Source organism: Camelus ferus, chromosome 6, assembly GCF_009834535.1.
Source record: "Camelus ferus isolate YT-003-E chromosome 6, BCGSAC_Cfer_1.0, whole genome shotgun sequence".
Classification (NCBI taxonomy): domain Eukaryota; kingdom Metazoa; phylum Chordata; class Mammalia; order Artiodactyla; family Camelidae; genus Camelus; species Camelus ferus.
In genome coordinates this window covers 36,808,964-36,831,607 of record NC_045701.1, presented here as the reverse complement: position 1 = coordinate 36,831,607, position 22,644 = coordinate 36,808,964, and the positions used below count along the sequence as shown (strand labels likewise).

The window sequence follows — 22,644 nt, the reverse complement described above, 5'->3', positions numbered from 1 at the left end:
AACTTTTGTCAGTTGCATATTTTGCAAATATTTTCTCCCATTCTGTAGGTTGTCACTTAAATGTTGTCACATTTTAGTGATCAGAGACATGCTATACATGTATACAGTGAAATACGTTTGAGCAGATACCAGAATCAGTTGAAGGTGAGTGCCAGTGGATTGTTAGGTGGAAGAGTGTTTCAGGCAAAGGGAACAGCAAGAGTGAAGACCATGAGGCCAGCCACATTGGTGACTGAGGGGAGAGTGGTAGTTGATAAGTGAGAAAGGTGAGTCAAGATCTTGTGGTTATCTATTGATTTTGTGAATCAGCAATTCAATTTTCCTTACTTAATCTGAAGTTTTACAGAGGTGATAAGTCAACTGAGAAAATGCCCATAGTGACACAAAAAGGAGAATTAGGCCCTGGGGGCCTGGAGTTTCTATATCGGGGAAACATGCCTCTTTGGTGTGAGCAGGCTGCCAAAGTCATAGTAAACATTTGAGTGTTCAAATGTGTCTGGGCTGTAACCTCTGCAGGGAAAGGAAATCCTGATTTCTAAAAATAAAGACTGTTCTTATTTTAAGAACCAAAGGGAAACAGATTGTCCCAGTAAATACAGGTCATTGACATGCTTTAATTGTGGAATTAGAATATGAAGAGAGATCATCACTTTAAATCCATGGATAGCTACATACTATTTCTTAAAATGTCTCTGGATAGATTTTATAACATCCATTGAAAAGTCATGAATTTGTTTTCAGTACTGATAGGTTGGTAATGTTAAAGAAAAATGAAATAATAGTTAACAAATTCCTCTAAAACTTTTGTGATGTGAAGTAGCTCTCTTTGTTGTGACTTGCTTGTTCATGCATTCAGTACTACATATGGAGCACATATAATGTACCAGACACTATTCTAGACCCTTGAGGTGTAATAGTGAATAAAATGGAAAAAGCCCCTTTTCTAGTTGTGAAGCAGATAATAGTTTTTTTTAAATGAAGATAGATGCATTATATAACTTCAGGTAGTGATGACTTCTCTGAAGCAGAAGGAGGCAGGATAGCAGAAATGAGACAGGAGCTGTTACTTCACTTAGGGTGGTCAGGAAAAGCCTCGCTGAGGAGGCGACACTTGAACAACATGGAGGAACTGATCACGTGACTATCATGGAAAGGAGCATTTCAAGCAGGAGGAGAAGGCAGGTACAAAAGCCCTGATGAAGAGCTGTATATGATTTATTTGAAGAACAGTATTGGGGCCAGGGTGGAGGAAGAGCCGTAGAAGATGAGGACAGAGAAGTAATAGCTGGGGTAAGAGCCGAGTGGGTTCTGGTTCCCACTGTGGGGTGATTCTTAGCATGAAGGGAAGCCATCAGGGGGCTTTGATCTGATGCACATTTTTGAAAGATGACTCCAGTTCCTGTGTGTAGAATAGATTTTGGGTCTAGAGTGGAGCAGGTGACTTGAGCAGGTATTGGGGTTTGGGTAAGAGATGGATTAGGGAGATGGCAGTGGACATGGATAGCATTTTTAAATTTGGAGTCTATTGTACTGTTTTGCAGAGCTAACAGGATTTGTTGATGGATTACATATGAAGTGAGAGAGAAAGAGAAAATTTAAATATGATTCTAAGGGTTTTGACCCGACAACTGGATGTTGGTGCCGTTTCTTCAGGTGGGGAGCAGTGGGCAGAGGGTGGTACTCTGGAGTTGGGTTGTGAACATGTTAGCGTGAACACCTCATAGATGGAGCTACACAGAGATGCTGAGTGTCCTTACATAGATGGGCCTGTGTTTCAGGGGAAAGCTCTTTGAAAGAGAGAGACATCTGTGTCATCTGAGTATGTAGGATACTTAAAGCCTGGGGACTGGGTGAGGCCCTCTAGGGGGGTGATTATAAATAGAGAAAATAAACTTTCTGAAGAATGAGCCCTGAAAACTCCAGCATGTGACTAAGAGATTGAAAAGAAGAGAAAGTTTCAGTAAGCATGATTCAAGAGTTATAGCATATTAAGTAGGAGGAAAACCAAGAGAACGCCCTACTGCGAAATCAAAGGATGAAAGTGTTTTGTTGGGAGGAGGGAGTGAAACACTGGGTCAGATGCTGCTGGGATGTTGCCTATGAGAACTGAGAATCACCCATAGAATCTGGCAACGTGAAGGTCATTGGCAGTCTTAAGAGACTTGAGGTTGGGCAGACAGCTTGCCTGGAGTCAGTTCAAGTGAGAGTGTTTGCTTTGAACACCAGTGCTTCTTGTGAGGAGAGTTTCTGTAAGTGCGATGAGGCAAATGGGGTGGAATTTGAAGTGCAATGTATCTTGAGTGTTTTGCTGGCAATCTGAATTTTGATTGTTGACTGAAGTTTCATAAAGCATGATGTTCTGATTCTTAACTTATTTCAGTCTCAGCTAATGAAATTTATTTTCTAAGAATTTAAAGTGAAAAATCAAATTTCTTGTGATTTTCATTTTCTTGGTTCTCTGTGTTCAACAAACTAGTTTATTTTCAGTGTTAATATAATCAGTATCTCTCACTCTCTCTGTGTGTATGTATATATTATATATAGTGAACTATAAAATATATTCAATTCAAATGCTTTGGTTTTATTTTTTATATGCACTCATTCCCTCCCAGTGAAAAGAAGTATGAATTAGTGCAGTGCCTGGATTTAAGTAAAAGGACATAGTCACGGGCCACCTTCTTATAAATTCCCAGTTGCTTTAAGAGTATAAGAGAGAGTTTGGACAACTTGCAGTTGCTGGGATATTCAGATGGCCCGGATTTCTCAGAATTCACACTGTAAACCAGATTCCTTTCAGAAGGATTTTGTTCTGCCCTCTTTTAAAGGCAAAGAGAAACTTCCCTCAAAATGTCTCGTTTAAAACATTTCCCACACTGACTACTTCCATCTTTACTGTCTTGTGATTAGTATAAGCAAATTAGATTATAAAACACCAAGGGAATAGGATGAAGAATGTCAAGAGGTTATCTTTTTTTAGGGATTATCTGTGGTAATGCTATGAATCTCATGAATTTTAGGCAGAGAAAAATAGAGAGAGTGTCTTAGATCTTCGTGAGGGTGTGGCCTCTTTGTCTATTGTTTACCACTATGTCTCCAGGCACTCAAAATAAAAATATAAACTCATATTGGGATAAATTATGTCATGAGGTATTAGTATAGCTATTGGTAGGTTAGCTATCATTGTTTTTATTTTTAAAACTTCAAGTTATTTTATATTAGAATACTTACATATTTATAGGTGACTTTTGGTATGTATGAAAAATGAAAGAAATTAACCTACTTAATGCTACATCATAGTATAGGGTTTCACTTTTATATTCATCTTGGCTGTACTCCAAATCAAAGAACACACACATCTATAGTTTTTTCTCAATGTTTCATCCTTTAATTCCACCTCTTTTGGGATCAAGTCTAATGTTCTCTGTCACCATTTTTCAGATTTAGTGTTTGCAAATTACTTCTATCTGCCTTTGTGAAAGATAGCAACTGACAACTCGTCAGTTTTCCTGAAAATATATGTTCTTCTATCATCCAGTAACTCAAGGTCCCAAGGCATCACAGATAGCTATAAAAGTCTTTACAGGTATCTTTTTAATACAAGCTTAGAAATGTCTTTGTAGGTAGGGCCCAAGCCTGTTATTGACAGAGTGCTCAGCTGAGGACATCTGGTCACTTGGAGATGAACTGAAAGGCCGATTTATTTAAATGTTACTTCTGGTTGGGGTGGTAGGTGGTTTTATTTTCTTTGGCTACTCCTGACTCTTCCACAAGCTACAGCATTCTTTCCAGAACCTGTATGGCATTTTACAAGAGGAGAAGGAATTCTTTCCTATCTTGGGGAACATCAAAGTAAATGAGAAAAATTGTTTTCATCTTGATCCTTTAAATCAGATACACTGCCTGCTTATCTGCTTATCAGTACAAGGAAGAAAAAAAAAAAATAATCCAGCTCCTTGGGGATTTGGCTTTCGGGAAATGAGATTTCTATCCATGGAGCCAAAGGATCATTAGCAGCACAATCAGAACAATGGAATTCCACAGTATCAATGCCAACATCCAAATCTGTGGCCCTTGCTTGGTTCTAGTACAGCACTCGACATTAATGCAGTAATGTCACAGTATAATAAATACAAGGAAAAGAGTTGTTTGAAGATCAGTCAGTTAAATTATTTTCACCAGATATAGGTTAGTTTTGAAGAAAAGTAAGATAACTTATTTATAATGAATGTATATTTCAGAAAATTCACAAAGCTGGGAGTGAAGAAAGCCTTCTGAGCTTCAGGATCTGGCTAGAGCCAATTAAAAATCACTGGAGCTGTACCAGAGCTATAGGAGCCAAGCAGAAATAGCAGGATGCTGAGCATGCCGAATGAATGCTGCTGAGTTGTCCCTCATCTGGAGTTTTTGATGAAGAGCAGAGTGGCCTTGAAAATCTTGATTTTCTTATTGCTAACTTATAACTAAGTGTTGTAGTTGTTATCTGTGATAACAACAAGTGCTGATCAAGCATACCATAGATGTGGCACCATTATAAATACTTTACATATGATCATTTGATCTCTACAGTGGTCCTGGGAAGCAGTCAATCAACCAGTCAATCAATAAACAAGTAAGCAAGTATATATGTATGTGTGTATATATATGTATATGCATATATACATATGTAACACATGTTTATGCATATATGTGTCAAAAATAGAAATATGATTGGGAATCGAGTTTCTTTATCAACATTAATTATGATAGTGTACCTGGTGGGTTTTCAGGAAGGGGATAGAGTATGTCACATTTTCTGAATTTAATTCAAACCTTTGTGTCATAGAGCTTCATAGAGCTTCTCATGGAGTAAGTGCATATACTTTGAAAATATTAATTTAGTCATTGAAATCAGGTGTAGGGCTCAGTCCAGGGGATTCTTAAATGAATGAGTGGTTTGTTGGGTCTCATGTGGTATCAAACCTACAAAGCAGATCCTGCCGCAGCCATTGGACCCAGTGTGCATCACCATGAGATCTGAAGGAGTAATGCTGTGGGAGCCAGCAGTACTTTGTTCTATCCGTACTCAAAGGAGACTTAGCACCATTATTTTTAAAGATGATAAAGAACATGTAAGATTTCTGCACAGACGCTTGGTTTGCCAGGGGCTCCAACCTCCTGCCACCCTCCATCCAAAGATACTGCTTTTGAGCATTGGATCTGAGCTGAAATGTCATCTCTTCTTTGTTACGGTCCTTGATTGTATGCTCCCTTAGAGTGGTGCTCCATTTCTTTATAACGTTTATCTCACTGTGCTGTTACGCCCTCATCGGTGTGATACCTGTCTCACGTCTGTCTCCCTACTTGTGCTCTCCTGCTTACGCAACTCCCCTTACTTATCTCATGACTGCAGGGACCATGTCTGGTTTGATTTATCATTATATCTCTAGCCAAGGACACAGTGCCTAAGTGTCTGCTCAGTGTTTCCTGAGTGAAAAAAGGACCGTGGGCGTCTGTGGTGTGCCATATGTCTGTCCTTGCTTTTTGTGAGAGGTCTTATGTGTGTCATGTGTGCTGTGGTAATCCAGGGAAGGTCTCATCCTGATTGTCGGATTCATGACATCAGCTTGTCAACTTCATTTGGAAGGCCAGTGTCTGTACTCATTCCTGTTTGTCTATATCATTGGTAAGAAAAAGTATTTTACTTCTGAATTCTTCTTCCTAACCTTCATTTCTATATTCATGACCCGAGGCATAATCCAGGCAAATCCACCTCTCTACCACATTCTTCTCCAGTGTTGTTATATCCCTGATTATTATACATACTTACATCTATCCCATTATTCTTTTTAAAGAAAATTACCTAGAATAAAATTAATTTAGTAAAAATCAAACATTTTAGAACATGAGAGGAAACAGTTAAAAAGGAGATGGTTTACTTTTTTATTTATTTTACTGAAGATTGATTTTTTTAAACTGACTCTCATAAATTGGCAAACTGTTGATGGAGCCCCATAATTATTTGAGGATTAGTGCCATCTTAGAGAATCACACAAATTTTTTGTTGCAAACGTGTGCTATTAAATTAGCATTTCCTGGTCATTGATCTATGTATGTTTAATACTAAAATTTAGTTTTAATTTAATAGAAAATTATACTTAATGCATCTGAAATACAAACCCACCTGAATACACTGATAAAGTTAGCCTTCGTCGGTCATCATCAATGAATATGGTAGTCAGAGGTACCAACTTCCCAAATAAGTACACTATATTTTCCAACTTTATTTTAGATAATTTGATGGAAATCTTTTCAAATATATTACTCACTACTATGTATATGTTTTTTATTTAAAGGAACAATAATTCAGCAAATATTAATTATAGTTCCCTTGTAGTACAATACTTTTGAGGGCAGGATATGTGAGGCTGACTGCCCCTTGGCTTAATGACCCCAGTCAGTTTTTCTGCTGTTGTGAGCTATCCATTCTGCTGTCAGCCAGCTTTCCAAGAGCTACCTCACTGCCACTACCCTTTTAATGACTTGTCTATCTAGCAAGAACTGGAGATTGCTGAAGAAGAGTTGCTACAAAGCTCATTAGGCCGTTTACCTCCATTTTGTTCAGAATCGAAAATCTGTAAGCCTGGGTCTGCAGTTTGTGGGCAAGGAAAGTGCTCAGGATTTTCAATTCTTAATCATTGTTTACTGGACATTTGGCCATGCTTCTGTATTTTCTTTCTAAGAGAAGCAGAACTGAGAGAAAAGATCAGGGAGTGTGTTTTAAGAGACTAGGCTACTTGGCCCTGTTCTGGCATTACCGTAGCATTGAGACCTTGGTAATATGTTCTGGGCATCAATCTACTTATCTCTGAATGAGAAGATAAATAATCTCTGGAAGTTTTTCTTTTCCAAAGTTAATGATTCTTAATTTTTGGTAAAACCTTTTTAGTTGCTGTCACATTCTTCATTTTATCTAGTACATGCATCCATTATCATTCATTCATTAATGAACAAACATGTAGCCTTATTATGCAATGTAAGAGATCTTCAGTATGCTATAATGACAGTTTTATTCAGAGTGAGACAAAGAATGTGAAGTACATATTTTTTTCCATTTCCAAGTTGCAGCATCCACATACCTAAGTACTGTTGTATGAATAATTTCAGAGTGCCTACTAAGACTTCTAGTAGCTTTCACTGACTGGTAATCTGTCAAGGTATAATGCAGGATAATATGTTTTTACACAACAATGATGAGGCTCATTAATTACTACCACCTGTAATTGCTTAATATGAACATTTATTCTAAAACTTAGAAATTATATACAACAAAATAATGATTTAAAATACTTCTAGGAAGTCTACACACAGAAGTGTCTGCAATAGAGTTAATGATGTATTAAGTCATTTCTTATTGCTTTTGTCTTTTTGAAGGTGATATATTATTCAAATTAAAATAAAAGAAAAGTTTCTGCCAACAATCAAGCATCACATTGGGTAACATCTGCTGCCTTAAAGATAAGCATAAAATTTATTAGGCAGACTTTTTTAAAGCAGTATCTGATATGGAATGTCAGTATGTATGCCCAAGGAACAAGAATTTATAGTCTAGATTTATTCCCCCAAGGCATTGCAAATTCAGGTTATGTATATGTTTCTGTGTCTTGTAGCTGACTTTTAAATCTCAGAATCAAATTCTACCATTTCACATTTAATGGAAACTTTAATTTTCAGAAGATTCCAAGCAGACCTCTCTTTGATAAAGTACATTTTTTATTTTCTCAGATACCTTTTTCCTTTTATTTACTTCTTACTGTAAAATAAATGGAGGATAAGGCTAAGGTCCAAACTTAAAATTATGAATGAAAATGATTCTTTAAACAATGGGATTTTAAAGAGAGTGGCTAAAAAACAGGAGATCTAAGCAGGGGAAAGTCCGTGGGTCAGATTCTGGATCTGCCTTTAGGAAAGAGTGGAATAAATTAAAGTTGTGTCTTGAATGAGAAAAGGAAGTTTTTTGGAGATAGGAGGACTAACTAGACTGACTTGTGTTTCTAAATTTGGACCTTGGAAATGTCTGCAGTTGATAGACCCCTGACGCCCCTGAAAGGCATCCTTCAAAGGAGGCATTGGGTTTGTGGAACAGAATCATATGATTGCAGGTGTTCATGTGAGAGGAAGAGCTACAGAGGAAGCAAGGCCAGGGTTGTGTGCATTTGGACAGCAGGCCTGGGGTCCAGACAATAGCAAAGTAAAATGGAGAAGGCATGGGTTCCTGGCTCTGTAGTGGACAGTTTGTGCTGTTTTTCATGTCTGGGACATGTTTAATGAGTCTTCCTAAAATCAACACTGTAATTATCATTTAGTCTTCATCATTTCAGAAACTGAAATTTTTCATAGGCTTTTAAAAATATTTTATGAAAATAGATAATTACAGATCTGTTTTCATGAATCACATCTTTTGGACTGTGAGATCAGTGATTCCACAAGAATCTCTAGTAAAATAGATTACCACTAGGAGAGATAGTAAAGACTACCTTTTATAGCAGTTCTTAGTTATTCTGATGGAACACTATTCATTTTCTGCCTGGCTTGGGAGGGAGTGGCATTGGGTAGAGGAGGGAGAAAGGGAGGGAAAAAAAGTCAAAATTTTTTTTTCTGGTTTCTGTTTCCTAAGATTACATTCAGAAACTAGTCACAGATCTGTGTGGTCATAGTGTGGAATTCCTTTCAAGTGCCTCCATTTGAGGATATGAAATCATAAAATAAAAGAACTTGTGCCCACATTTGAACACGTTTCAAAAATTTGCCTCGAAATAATACTGATAATTCACTTTTTCTTTTATGTTTTTATTTATACTTTACAACTTGTCTTTCTAAGAGAAAATTTAGTGTCCATGCTTTTAGTGAGCTTGAGCCACCTTATAATTTTTTGTCATTATAGCTGTTGTGCTGTGTGGATGATAATCACCCAATGGTTGTTCACTCAGTGTTGGTGGTTTTTTCATATTCTTAATTTTTTACATACTTAAATTTTCAAGTGTGTTATTAGGCAATTTTTTAAGGGGATGGCTTAGTTTCCTAGGCCAAGTTAGTAGTACATGTTTATGACTGGTGTCTTAGTTCTCACTCATGAAGTCCCTTGGATGGGGCGTCCAGTTCACCTGGGAATCTGCTGCCTTCAGAACTACCTTTAGGGGTCTGACCTTCCTGGCCTGCTTTTTACAGCTCAGGTGTTGAGAGACATCGTCACCTGGTGTTTTAGGCTTCCTCATGAAAGTAATTGCTCACTGTGTGTCCTTGTTGTCCCATACTCCTGGAGCAATCCTTAGGGAGGGTTCCGGCCAAGCTAGGAGGTGGTAGCACCTTTTTAATTTCTCTGTCATTAGGGGTGACCAGTCATGGCCCTACTTGTAAACAGGAGAGTTCTTGGAAAATGACTTGGAATCATCTTTGATGAGAAGAGTGCAGCGTTCAGCTGCCTGATGTGTTCTGTTATTGGGCAGAAAAACTTAATTTCAGGGCTTTCATCACCTTTTAGCAGAAGTAAGCTGGCAGTGTACTTTTTATTTCCTAGTCAGGCCATTTCTGTCTCTCTCTCTCTTTTCTACTTGACTAAGTCATGGATTAATTTGTTTCTGGTATTGCTTGTTCCTCGCCCTTTGTGATTGGCCTCAACTATGGAAAAGCACCCTTTGTTCCTTAGAGTTCCCGTTGGCCAGGTCACATTTCAGCTACTCATTAAAACACATATTTATTCTACTCTGGAGCACATTGTCTGGCCAGCCATGAATTTATAGTGAAATGTAACAGTAAATTGTGCTCTGTGGTCAGAAATGCCAAATGATACACACAGCAGCACAGAGGTTTCCAGCATAGGGTAGAATTAAAGAGCTTAGGACCAGTGCCGGGATCGTTGGCTGTATTTTCACAGTGGCCGGTTTTGTTAGAGTCGAACTTGGAGAGAGCCTGAAATCACTTATCTCAGATGTTTGCACTCACAACCACAAAGCCTCCGAGAAACACAGAACTGATCTTGTAATAAGCTCCAGCTGAGTTTACAAGCCTCTGAGCCTTTCTGAAAGCCTGTTTAGTTTAATGAGGGTTTTCAGATTTCAAAGCTCACACACCTTCACATAAAAACAGATGATTATGACCAAATTAGGGAATGTTGTTCCTTGAGTGTTTTCCCCCAATATGTTCTCTTCTCAGTTGTCAGGCATTGTTCCCTTACACTTTTCACCTTCCAGACGTCATTTTTAAATATGATTTTTGAAAGTCTTATTGTATATAGTTTCTATTGAAGCAGAACATTACATTACACAAAAGAAAAGATTTTCTTTTCTCTTAACAGGAAAAGAAATATGCATATAGTTATCCTGGCCAATAAAAAAAGGTGCAATCTGGAAAAAAAAATTGAGCCCTTAGCTTCTGCTGCTATGACAACTGTCCTGAGAGGCTAGATCTCCATGTTCACCCCTGTGCCCAGTTTTCACAAGGCTCTACAACCTGTTTTTGCATGGCTTGTTAATGAGGAGAGAAAAGCCATGTCTCTGACCCAGTAAGAAGGAATATGGGAGAGTGGACAGCCACACCTCAGCCATTTATACATCGGACGCATAACCTTCATGAGCATTTGTAACACTAACTTCACTTTTTAAAAATTTATTTTTATTGAAGTGTAGTTGATTTACAATGTTGTGTTAGTTTCAGGTATTCAGCAGTGATTCAGCTATACATATATGTATATTATTATTTTTCAGATTATTTTCATCATGGGTTATTACAAGATATTGAATATAGTTCCCTGTGCTATATAGTAGGTTCTTGTTATTTATTTCATGTAGTAGTGTGTATCTCTTAATCCCAGTAGCTTCATTTTTAAAAAATTTAGTTTTTTCTTGTAACACCTTTATTGTGGTATAATTCCTGTACCATAAACTACACATATTTCAGATATACAATTTGATGAATTTTGATGGATGTATACACTTATGAAACCACCACCACAATCAAGATAGCTAACATTTCCATCACTCCTCAAGAGGTGTATATAAATTTTTTTTAAATACTGGCTCTAATATGTGTCACATATATTGGTACTATTCTATCTATCCTGATTTTTCAGAATGTTTTCTGAGTTGCCCTTATAAAGAAATATAATAAAAGGATGTGAGGCATTCAATCCTTACTTGAATACCAAACTTTTGGTACCTTATACCTGTGGTTTTACAAAGCAGCACGACACAGAATGTGATGTTCACATATCGGCAATACAGGACCACAAAGAAATGGTATATACAGATGTCCAAGAAGCATGTGAGTAAGGCCAGGTTTCACCAGCATTGTGCTGAGCTGGCAGAATCCTTGTCTCCTAAGCTCCTTTTCAGTATTCCCACCTATCCTTCCACTACACAAGCACAGTGATAAGGTATCCATTATAAAACACTGTAAAGTTTAGCTCTTCTTTGGGGAAACAGTTGTTATTTCATCTCTTCCTTTCCAGCTCTTATTTTCTATTCATCCCAGCTCAAGCGTGGAATCCCTTGAATTTTCTCTCTCCTCCTTTGAGTCAGAATCAGCCACCTGTGGTTTTTTGAAAGAATGTGGTAAGAGGATCTGTGCATTAATTAATGTATTATACTTTGCAGAACATTTGTGTTCTCGTCAGGGATGATCCTTTAACAGTTAAAGTTTAACTCAGGATAGCTCAAACTATGTTTTGAGGGTTCTATGCTAATTATTAAATTTTATATTCTTATTTTATTAAATATACTTGCTATATTTATTTCAATGTAATATTAGAATGTACTCTTACCAATTATAGGCATTTTATTTTTCTTTAATTTGCTTTTCTTGCAAATGCTATTTACATAGAATTAAATAGTCAAAAGGTTGGATAGAAAAGATTAGTATTCTATATTTAAAAAGCATGTGAGATAAGATTTTGACTTTCATCACAAGCGTATCTGGTATCGGACATGCTCACCTGCCCCAAACAAATAGAAAATAATAGAGTGTATAAAATGCCTGCTTTAGACACTGGCAACAGGCAATGCAGGACTGTGACCTCTGAGAAAAGGAAACAAACAAGGTAGGTACAACACTCATCTGAGCTTTCTGCTTGTAGGGAGAGAGAACCCAGGAAGAGCCTAATTGTCTGGCTGCATGGAGGAGAGAGAATAGAGCTCAAGGTGACCAAGGCAACAGGATTTTTAGGGGAAGAATACTGGAAAGGTGGGACCTATACACAGAAAATGCTCTAGAAATCTGCTGAAGGGTCCACTTGAGTATGTACAAGTGTATGTATCCATAAGGTAGAAGTCTATGAGGCAGAAGAAAGAGCAACTGTTGGGGAGCTATGAAATGAACACTTTCCAGAGTTCACATAGGGCTGAGAGACGGTTGAGTTTCTGTCAGGCAAATGGGAGAGATTTCACTGAACATTGGAGGTGTTCCATAGAGATGTTCAAGAGTCATGCATTAGTCGTATGGCTAAACTATCCCTCGAGCACATACTTTAGAACTGCCATAAGAAAGCTTAAAATAAGCCTTGAAAAGATAAAAAACAATCTGCAAGAACCTTAATGTTTTGCCAAAACAAATATCAGTGTTCTTTAAGGAAGACAACAAAGTCCAACTGCTCACATTAATTCATTAAACTGTCATCTAATTTTAAAAGTATACATATAAAAAAAGCAAGAAATTGTGACCCATAGCCAGGATCAAAGCAGCAAATGAAACAGATCAGAAATGTTGGACTTAACAGAAAAGAACTTTCAAGGTTACACAAAAATATGAGGTGAAAGACTTGTACATTGAGAACTATAAAACACTGCTGAAAGAAATTAAAGCAAACACAAATAAATAGATATCATATGATCATGTATTGGGAGAATTAATATTATCATATTATCCATACAACTCTGAATAACTCCAAATCCAGTGTAATCCCTATCAAAATCTAAAAACAGTTTTTACAGAAATAGAAAAAACAATCCAAAAATTCATATGGAACCATAAAATAGCCAGAATAGCCCAAGCAATTTTGAGCAAGAAGAATAAAGCTGGAGGCATAACACTTCCTGTTTTCAAAATATATAATGATAATCAAAACAGGATGACACTGGCATAAAAACAGATGTATAGACCAGTGGCCAGGCTGATCAAGCCAAGAAAATAGAAGACACAAATTACAAATAAAAGAAAACAATAAAAAGACATCACTACAGACCCTATAGACATTAAAAGGGTGATAAAGAAATAATAAGAAAACAATATTTTTGCCTACAATTCTAACAATTTGGATGAAATGAACTGAAAGACAAAAATTGCCAAAGCTCACTTAAGAGGAAATTGAAATCTAAGTAGTGCTGTATCTATTCAGAAAATTGAATATGTAGTTTTAATCCTTCCAAAAAAGTCCAGGCTCAGATGACTTTGCTGGAGAATTCTACAAAACATTTAAGGAAGAATTTATACCAATTCTATACAAATCTTCCAGATTATACAAAAAAAAAAAAAAAAAAAGGGGAAACTCCTTCCATATTTTTTACTTCATTCCAAAATTATCTCAAAGTGGATCATAGATCCAAATTTAAAACCCCAAACAATAAAATTTGTAGATAGAACATAAGAGAAAATCAGTGTCACCTTAGGTTATAAAAAAAATATAAGCTATTAAATGAAAAACATGAGCCATGAAGAAATTTTGATAAATTGGGTTTCATATAAATTAAGAACTTAAGAAAACAATGTTAAGGGAATGAAAAGACAATCCACAGACTAGAAGAAAATATCTGTGAAACACATATGTGATAAACAGCTTTTTCTAGACTATTTAAAGAACTATCAGAACTCAACAATAAGAAAACTCCATTTTTAAAATGGGCAAATGAGTTAATCAGGTGTGTATGGGGTTGGTAAATAAGTGCATGAAGAGATTTTCAACATCATTAGCCATTAGGGAAATGTAAATTAAAATTGTGAGACACCTTATACACATTAGAATGTCTAAAATTTTAACAGCCCAACATTCCAAGTGTTGTAAAAGATGCAGAGCAATTGAGACTCTCTGCATTGCTGATGGGAATGTAAAATTGTATAGCCATTTTGAAAACAGTTTGGCAATTTCTTACAAAGTTATCCAGAAACTTTCATACACCCCAGAGAAATAAAAACTTATATTCAGGCAAAAGCCTCTGAGTGAACATTTATAGAAGCTTTATTTGTAATAGTCAAAAACTGAAACTGACTTAAATGCCCCTCTAACATGAATAGATATTTGCACTGCAGTGCCTCCATACAACACAATGGAACAATCTTCAGCAGTGAAAAGGAACAGATTAATGATACATGCAATAGCATGGACAAATCTCAACTTCATTATGCTAAGGAAAAGCAAGTCAGATTTTAAAATATGTACTGTATGATACCATTTATAGGACATTCTTGAAAAGATCAAATTATAGGGACTGGAACTGTTCTGTATCTTGGCTGTGATGTGTATACTGCATATACGGCATGTGGTTATGGTACACAGTTTTCAAAACATTCAGAACTATAACTAAAAAGGTCAAATTTTACTATATGTTAATTATACCTTAGCCAACAATTTTTAATAGCACAAAAGTATCAAAACTTAGAGATAAATTTATCAAATATGTCAAATACATGTACACTGAAAACTACGAAACCTGTTTGAGAGAAATTTAGAAGAAACTAATGAATGGAATGATATACTTTATCCATAACAAAATAGAAGTTGCCACATTGTTAAAATATAGATCTACCCAAATTGATCTATATTTCAATGCAATATCATTGAAAATCACAACAGATTTTTTTTGTAGAAATTGACAAAGTGATTCTAAAATGTGTATGGAAATTCAGAAGACCTGTAATATCCAAAGCAGTTTTGAAAGGAGAAAGATGGGGAGCTTGCACAACGAAATAAAGGTATGGTATGAAGCTCCAGTAATAGGTATAATGTGTTATTGGCATAAAGATAGATATATAATCAAACATACACTTATATGACCCAGAAATTCTTTTCCTAGTTATTTACTCCTAAGAAATGAAAAACAGATGTCCACCGAAACACTTGCACATAAATGTTCATAGCATTATTATTTTTAATAGCCACAAACTGGAGGAAAAAATGAATGTCTATCTGTGGGTGAACACATAAACAATTATCCTAGATCCACATAACGAAATGCAATAATTAATAGATAAATCTCAAATACAGTATGTATAAATGAGTCTCAGAAACATTGTAATGAGCAAAAGAAGCCAGCCAGAAAAGAGTACAAAGTACATGCTGTATGATTTCATTTGTATGCAGTTCTGTAGCTGGCGAACTAATCTATGGTGACAAAGTAAATCTGTGTCTAGAGTCAAGACTGTGAGTAGCATCAACTATAAGGGGGTATAATAAAATGCTAGGAGTTGATGAAAATGTTTCATGGCTTTGCTGTGATTTTGGTTGCATGGGTGTTGATGCAAGAGTCAAAACTCATAGATGTACACTTATATCCATTTATTTCATGTAAATTACACATTGGTGAAGTTTATTTTTAAAATAGTACATGAACTGTCTGTTGCTTTTAAGTTGCAGAAAATGGGGTTTTAGTTTTTTCTTCCTTTCCTTGCACTCTAATAACATTACTGGAGAAATTACCAAAAAAGGGACTGTTGTTTTCTTTAAATTAGCACAGTGGAAGCAGTGACATCATTTTAGCTCTTGTGTTTATTTTAAGGAACCCAACTCTACTAAGTGATATGCAGAAGTAGCTTTAAGCCTTGTTGTCAACAGACCCTTGAGAGCAAAAAGATGTTCTGAATATACTTATTTTTAATTCACACAAAATGTCTCACATGGATGTAGCCCCTAATTTTATTAATAAGAAAAAAATAAAGAATTCACAGTATGTTTATCTTCAGAAGGTATCATATTCTAGACATTCCTCCATGAATGTCCTTAAAATCTACCTTTATTGACATAAGTGTCAAACCCATCTCAAGTTTCAAGAACAAGACAGTTTTCTCTCCTTGACTTACGACCTCTGCATTACAAATATCAATTTATAAAAGAAATAGCAATCACTAATTATGTGAAAATATCATATACAAGAAAAGAGCCCTTTTCACATATGAAATTAGCCTAGGTTGTTTGATTGTTTTAACAAAAATATCCAATGCTAATACAGTTGGATTTTTGTTTACACTGTTCATGAGATTGTGGTTTGTAATCAGATTGAAATTTGCTTTAAAATCCTTAAGGGTGTCCCTACTCTTTGATCAAATGATTCTACTTTTAAAGTGGAATTCATCAGTCAGGACTGTGATTTGAATTTAGGGCCCTTTCTTGCATAACAGGAAGAGAGGGAACGTAAGGAGGAATATTGATTGTTAATATTCTAATAGTTATTGTTACTGTCAGAATTTTTCTAGGTTTGTCCATTATAAAATATCCTTCATTAACTTTCATTATTTGCCCACTGTTGGGAGATGGTCTTGAGTAATAAACTCTTGGATTTATCCCTGTGTATGTATGTATACTTAAAACAAACAGACTTTTAGCTCTTGTAGTTTTATCTATTTAACCAAGATTGCATGAAGACTAAATGCAGCATCTGGGCAGCAGCAGAAGGGAGAATGGGGTTTTCTCCTCTGCTGTTTTCCTGAGTCAAAGAATCTAGATAACACTACTGCCCACACACAGAACACGTTTAGATTTATTGAATCATCTCTTATTTTTGAATATGCCAAAATGGGCTGACCTCTTTCGCAGACAAATTGCAGCAATATTTGTAATGGAATTGTAATAAACTAGCTCCCATTTTAATGTTACTGAATTGCTGTAAACCCTGTGAAAATGTATAGTTCTTCCCACCTATTATATTTCTTGATCACCTTATTGCTAGGAATTTCCTCGAATCTCATCTCAGATTCTCCTGTATTCTCGTTCTCGAACGAGAAGATCATTTTGTCATTGTTGCCCTTATGATATATGATTTCTTTCCTCCTGATTTGGAATCATGTCAATATCAATTTTGTCATCATTTTTAAATTTTAACATTCTAGATACTGTGAACTTTTCTAATTAGTTGACATTTGTGCCCTGACATTTATTTATTTGCTTCTGATTTCAAATTCAGAAGGATTTCAACATTTAACCTGCTGTGGCATTTGTATTTACAGTTCCCTGAATGCGGTTTCTATGGAATGTATGATAAGATCCTGCTTTTTCGCCATGACCCTACCTCTGAAAACATCCTTCAGCTGGTGAAAACAGCTAGCGATATCCAGGAAGGTGATCTTATTGAAGTCGTCTTGTCAGGTAGTATACTTTTTCCTCTATCCATAGGTGAATAATTTGTATTTGGAGACTACTTGTTTGTAAGTTTTTAAGGGAACGTAAAAAAGGTACACCACACTTGGCCCCAAAAAGAGATTTCAGGGCTCTTGTCTACACGAACTTCCAAAATTATTTTGAAAAAAGCCAGAGGTTTCCCTTGAATTGGCTATTTCCACCCCCAGTACTGTCCCAATCACTTCTCCCAACTTCATGCTCTTCCCCACCCCCCACTAACATACAGGCAGACTTTCATTCATTACTTTACATCGTTCGAAACAGCAGCAAAAGCAGACAGAACCAAATTCACTAACAGTGAAGCTAAAACAAGTGTCAGGGCCCCAAATGTACTATGTGCCTGGAAGCCAAGAAGTAACAGCCGGGCTGGGAAACCATTGCTTTAGTCAAATCAGAACTCTAGTAGCTACTGGCCAACACTGAGTTGGAAACCAGTATTCAGGAGTTACAGCAGGTCAGGATGTACCGTGTGACTCGAGCTAACTCACTCCCTGAGCAACAGCTGTTTTCCTCTGCCCCGGTTTATATTTCTTATTTAGGATTTAGAAGTTAGTAATTGGACTGTGCCCATCCAATACAGAAAAAGATGAATGTATTAACTTTTAACAGAATTGCAGAGAATGCCTGTAGCAGGGATCCTAACAACAAAGATTGGTGCAATATTGTGAGGAAGTCCAGTTTTTTACTGGTTTTTTTTGTTGTTGTTGTTGTTAAAATCAAGTTAGATTGCATTACTCCTTTCTCCCTCCTGGCCTTCTTTGCTTGCTTCCTTTCTCTTTGACTAAAGGAAATCCATTCCCTTTAAAAATGATTCTAGGCTTCGTTTCCTCAAGTTCCTCAACTTGTTCAGAGCCCAGTACTTGGAGGCATTGATTATAATTCACTCGGGCTTTGTTTGCTTTGATTCAGTCCAGTTCACTTTGTCTTTGTTGATCTCCTTTCATCATGTGAGGTCCTGGATACATAGATCCTATCAAATAACTTGTTTTGCTAGATAAAAGTAATAATTTTCCTGCTGTTTATAGGGTTGCCGGTTGCTAAACAAGCTGAAAAAGCAAAGGTTTTCATTTTTTAAAATTTTGGAGGGGAAACTCACTTTGGGTTCTCCCTTTTACTTTTCTTTAGCTCTTTTGACACCAGCTCACAGCACCTGGCCTTACAAAACTAGTGCCTGGTCATGTTTTTTAAGTATCCTGTTTCCGAACACTAAGGGCTGCCTGAAATAAATTATTCAGGAAAATCATGCACCAAATCTATTCTCACTGTAATTCGTATTAGACTCAAAGCCAGGCGGTTTTTCAAATGATGTTTTTTATGAGTCTTTTCCCTGTGGCAGTGTCTAGAAATATATGAAGATGTTCAAGATTGCATTTCTAAATTACTTATTTTTCTTTCCATTTGACTTTTGTTAACAAGCGCTTTAGAGTGGTACCAGACAGATTGAAAGCAAGCTGTGTGTGGGTGTTCTGGGGATGGAGGGGGTGGGTGTTGCCTGTTTGCATGTCATACCAGCATCAGTGAGCCAGACCTGCCCCACCCCACGTGGACCTGACGCAGCCCTCTGGGGGGCCCTGGGCGCAAGCACTGGCATTCTGCTTTTCTTCTTCATCTTTGCAAGCCCAGAACCTCAGATTGTGCTTCCACGCCACTTTTTTTTTTTTTTTTTTTTTTTTTTTACCATCCACTTTTTATGTTCCATGTCCTGCCTCTCCTGTCTCCTTGGCCACATCTGCTGAGAGGGCATTTTAGGGTAGCCCTTCTCCTCACCCGCTGTCCAGGCACCTGGCTCAGGAAAGGCTCTCCCACTCTATCAGCCTCTATCTTGTTGGTATTTAAAAGGTGCCATTTTATAACAGCCCGATTCCAATTTTGAACCTTGAGCCTTTGAACCCTTTTCTCACTCCACGTAGTCCCACTTCCCCAGTGCATTTAACCCTTAAATTATTGAGTTACACACACACACACACACACATACACACACACACACACATTCAGTTATGTTCAGATCTCCAGCATTTACCTGTAAACTTCTTCAGCAACTGTATTCTCCTACCTCCTTTCCCATGCTAACGCTTGGCATTGTGACTTTCTCAAGAAATGTTAAAGGTGGTTTTTCTTTAAAACCTCCCACCCCTCCACATTACAGCCCTGTTTTCCCCCATACCTTTTCCCGTTGCTGGTTGTTGCCAGTCACCTGCAGCACAGCCTCACACATGACCTCACCAGTAAGGCATGGCTTCCACTCTGAGATGTCCATGTGGCGGGACTCCTCCTGCATCGTGCTGATCGCTGCCACATGTACATGCCTGTTCCCTGTCTTTTTTCCCTGTCGTTTTCAATCACTAACTCCTACCATTTTTGAACTGTATTTTTCCCTTTATATTTTCCTTCCCCCCAGCACATGGCCCATGATATGCATGTCCTACCTCACTTTGCTGCAGTCTCAACTACTTGGTATTCTTATATCCTAACAGGGTGTGCTCTGCTCTACCTGCCTGTAATCTGAATTACTTTAACATCCATTTTTGCCGATCCTGTTCCAGAGCCACACGTGACTGCTGGACACACAGTCCCTTGCCTACAGGGCTTAAGGCAGATCTGCCTTTCACCTGGCTGTACTGTTGTTTAGCTGTCTTCCCCTCTCCCCATCCTTTTGTTACTATGGTAACATGAGTTCTCAGTAAACATATATGGATTGATTGATTGCCCATTGGTTATCACATTAGACATTACAGAATTTTGCAAAAATACTGATTTGTTGTAAAAATATCATTTCTAGATAGATTCTCAAAAGTAAACTGGAGTTCAAGTTTCCTTGCTCTGCGTTTACCCAGCCCTGACAAGAAATTAGTGCCTGTGATGTGGGCAGGATGGCACTGCATTATAATTTGAGGCAAGACAAATGATAGCTACTAAGACACTTCAGGCCCTGATGCAAGGGAGCTCGTAAACATACTCATTCCTGAACCAGTCCCTAAAGAGAAGGGATGCTGTGATTAGCCAGTGAACTGTGCCATTTCCTGTGGTTAAGGATCCACTTCATTCAAAATGCAGTGGGTAAGGGGGTAGGGGAGCAAAACACTGGTCATTCCTTCTGTTGCCTTTTAATCAGTTCAAGAACATAAACATGCTGTAAAAATTTTCCTCTTGAAGACTGTAGTCTTCCTGTTAAAATTCATTTTTCCAAATTTTCTGTTTTTCCGCACGAAAATATGCATTTCACTCTGTAGTTTGACATAAACGTAATCTAATTCTTTATGTTTAACCAACATTCCACCAACAGGAACATTTTCTGACATAGTAGTACAGGGGTAAAATTTGAGAAAATATAGAAAAAATAATTTTGAGGAAGATTAAACACCCTTGTCTCTTCAGACAACATCAGGAATTTTCTTTTGCTTATGTCATTTTCTGCTGAGACCTTTCATCATCTGTTAGTACTTACCAGACTGCTCCTGGCTAATTTGCTGTCCTTTTCTCTCCTTTGAAAAAAAAAAAATACGATTTGGTTGAGCTAATGCTTTTAGACCCAGTAAGCCAGGAAAAGATTGCTCACCAGTGGATGTGTTGCGTTATGGAGAAAAATGAAAAAACTCCATGGAAGTTCCCCATCATATACACTCCCACCTCTGGCAGACTTTCTTTGTCTGTTGACCAAAGGATTAGCATTGTTACTGTTGTAATGAATTAGGAAAACACTGCAAATGGAAATTTCTTTTACTAAGGCCAAAGTCAAGTTCAAGTACATAGTACTGAACTGTAAAATAAAGTTCATGGAATTTATCTGAAGTCTTCTTCATGAGGGATCTCTATTGAAGCCTGGTAATTCAGCCATAGCAAAGCAAATTAATAACAGGACTGTGTACACATGACTCAACTCTTTTTGTTTTGTTTGGACTTGATCTCTAATAATTGTGTGTATATGTGTGTATGTATCTATCTTGAGTTACTGCAAGAATTTCTCAAATAAAATCACAGTTTTAAAGTCTTAGAGCTAAATGTTAAAGCTTTTTTTCTTTCATTAATAGTAAAAATCCATATTTTTCTTGGAAATGTTTATTATCTTTTACATTAGATTATCCTGTATTATTTATAACTGTACAAAATGCTGTTTCCACTTGTGGTTATTTGTTCCCCAGTGTCTAGAGATGGGAGCCGCATTAGAAAGCTCATGCTATAGCCCAGGCAGAGGGGCTGCGGGTCTGTCCTCAGGCAGTAGCAGAAGAGCTGGAAGTGAGGTGGAGAGATCAAGAGCTATTTAAGAGGTAAAATTAAAAAGCTAGAATAACCATTTGGATATAGTTGATGAAGGAGAATGAGAAAATGAAGGGGACTCCGAGGAGAGCTTGTCTACCTAAGAGTGATCTCGTTTCCTGGCCCCCACCCCAAGTCTTGCCTTCATGCATTGTTCAGTGCATCTGACCAAGGGTTTGGGACTGACCCGAGGGAATGAAGAATGATTTCAGAGATGTATAGTAGCGCTGATTTCCTTTGTGATTTCATACAAGTTGCATAATCTCTGGAATTTGGGGGTTTGTTTGTTTGTCTTTTAATCTAAAAAGGAGCTTATACTGAATGAGAGTATCATAAACAGTGCTAATAATACATGGAGTCCATGTTCTCTTCAGTCTGCAAGTAAAGGGCAATGTGTAAGGATTGAGCACAGTTTCCAGGGCCGGATCATCTGGGTCATATCATTTCTCTGTGCCTCACTGCTTACATCTTTGGTAAGACTTTAAACCATTCTGTGTTCCAGTTTCCTCATCTGTAAAATGGGACAACACTAGCACCTACACTGTGAGGTTATTACCAAAATTAAATTAATGGGTATAAAACACTTCGCAGGGTTTCTGTGCATAGCAGCTGCACAGGAGATATTAGCTGTTTTGATTGCTTCTTCTCACACTGAGTGGCCTTTCCCCTTGATGTTCATGGTTGTTAAACATATCACAAAAGGGAATCCTGGTCTTTGACAACTTTGTGATAACTTTGAAAAATGTTGTGTTAAGCAGTGTTGAAGGAATTACTTACCGTAGGACTCTTCATAATTTTGGTGCAGGCTTATGGACACATAACTCTCTAACATCACTTCCCAAATTCACTTTATCACAAAGTGCTTTTTTCCCCTCAAAATACCTGGTAAGTATTGGTTCAGCAGTCCAAGATGGAAATGCTCCTCTGGGTCAAGCACATGGACCAGAGGTCTGAGAGGATACATCCATTCTCTCTACACAGGCCACTAATCTCTCAGGGGAACATTTGAACCTGGGAAAAGCAGGAGTTAAGAAGAA

At 37.2% G+C, this 22,644-nt stretch overlaps 1 protein-coding gene across 2 annotated transcripts in view; it reads left to right on the top strand.

The window, feature by feature from the left end:
• The window catches only part of PRKD1 (protein kinase D1), a 281,949-nt gene that overhangs the window by 133,244 nt on the left and 126,061 nt on the right, over nt 1–22,644 (top strand). For both annotated transcript variants that reach the window (XM_032481810.1, XM_032481811.1), the window contains exon 2: nt 17,182–17,320. In XM_032481810.1, coding sequence (XP_032337701.1) covers nt 17,182–17,320 — 139 coding nt within the window. The remainder of the gene's footprint in view (nt 1–17,181; nt 17,321–22,644) is intronic.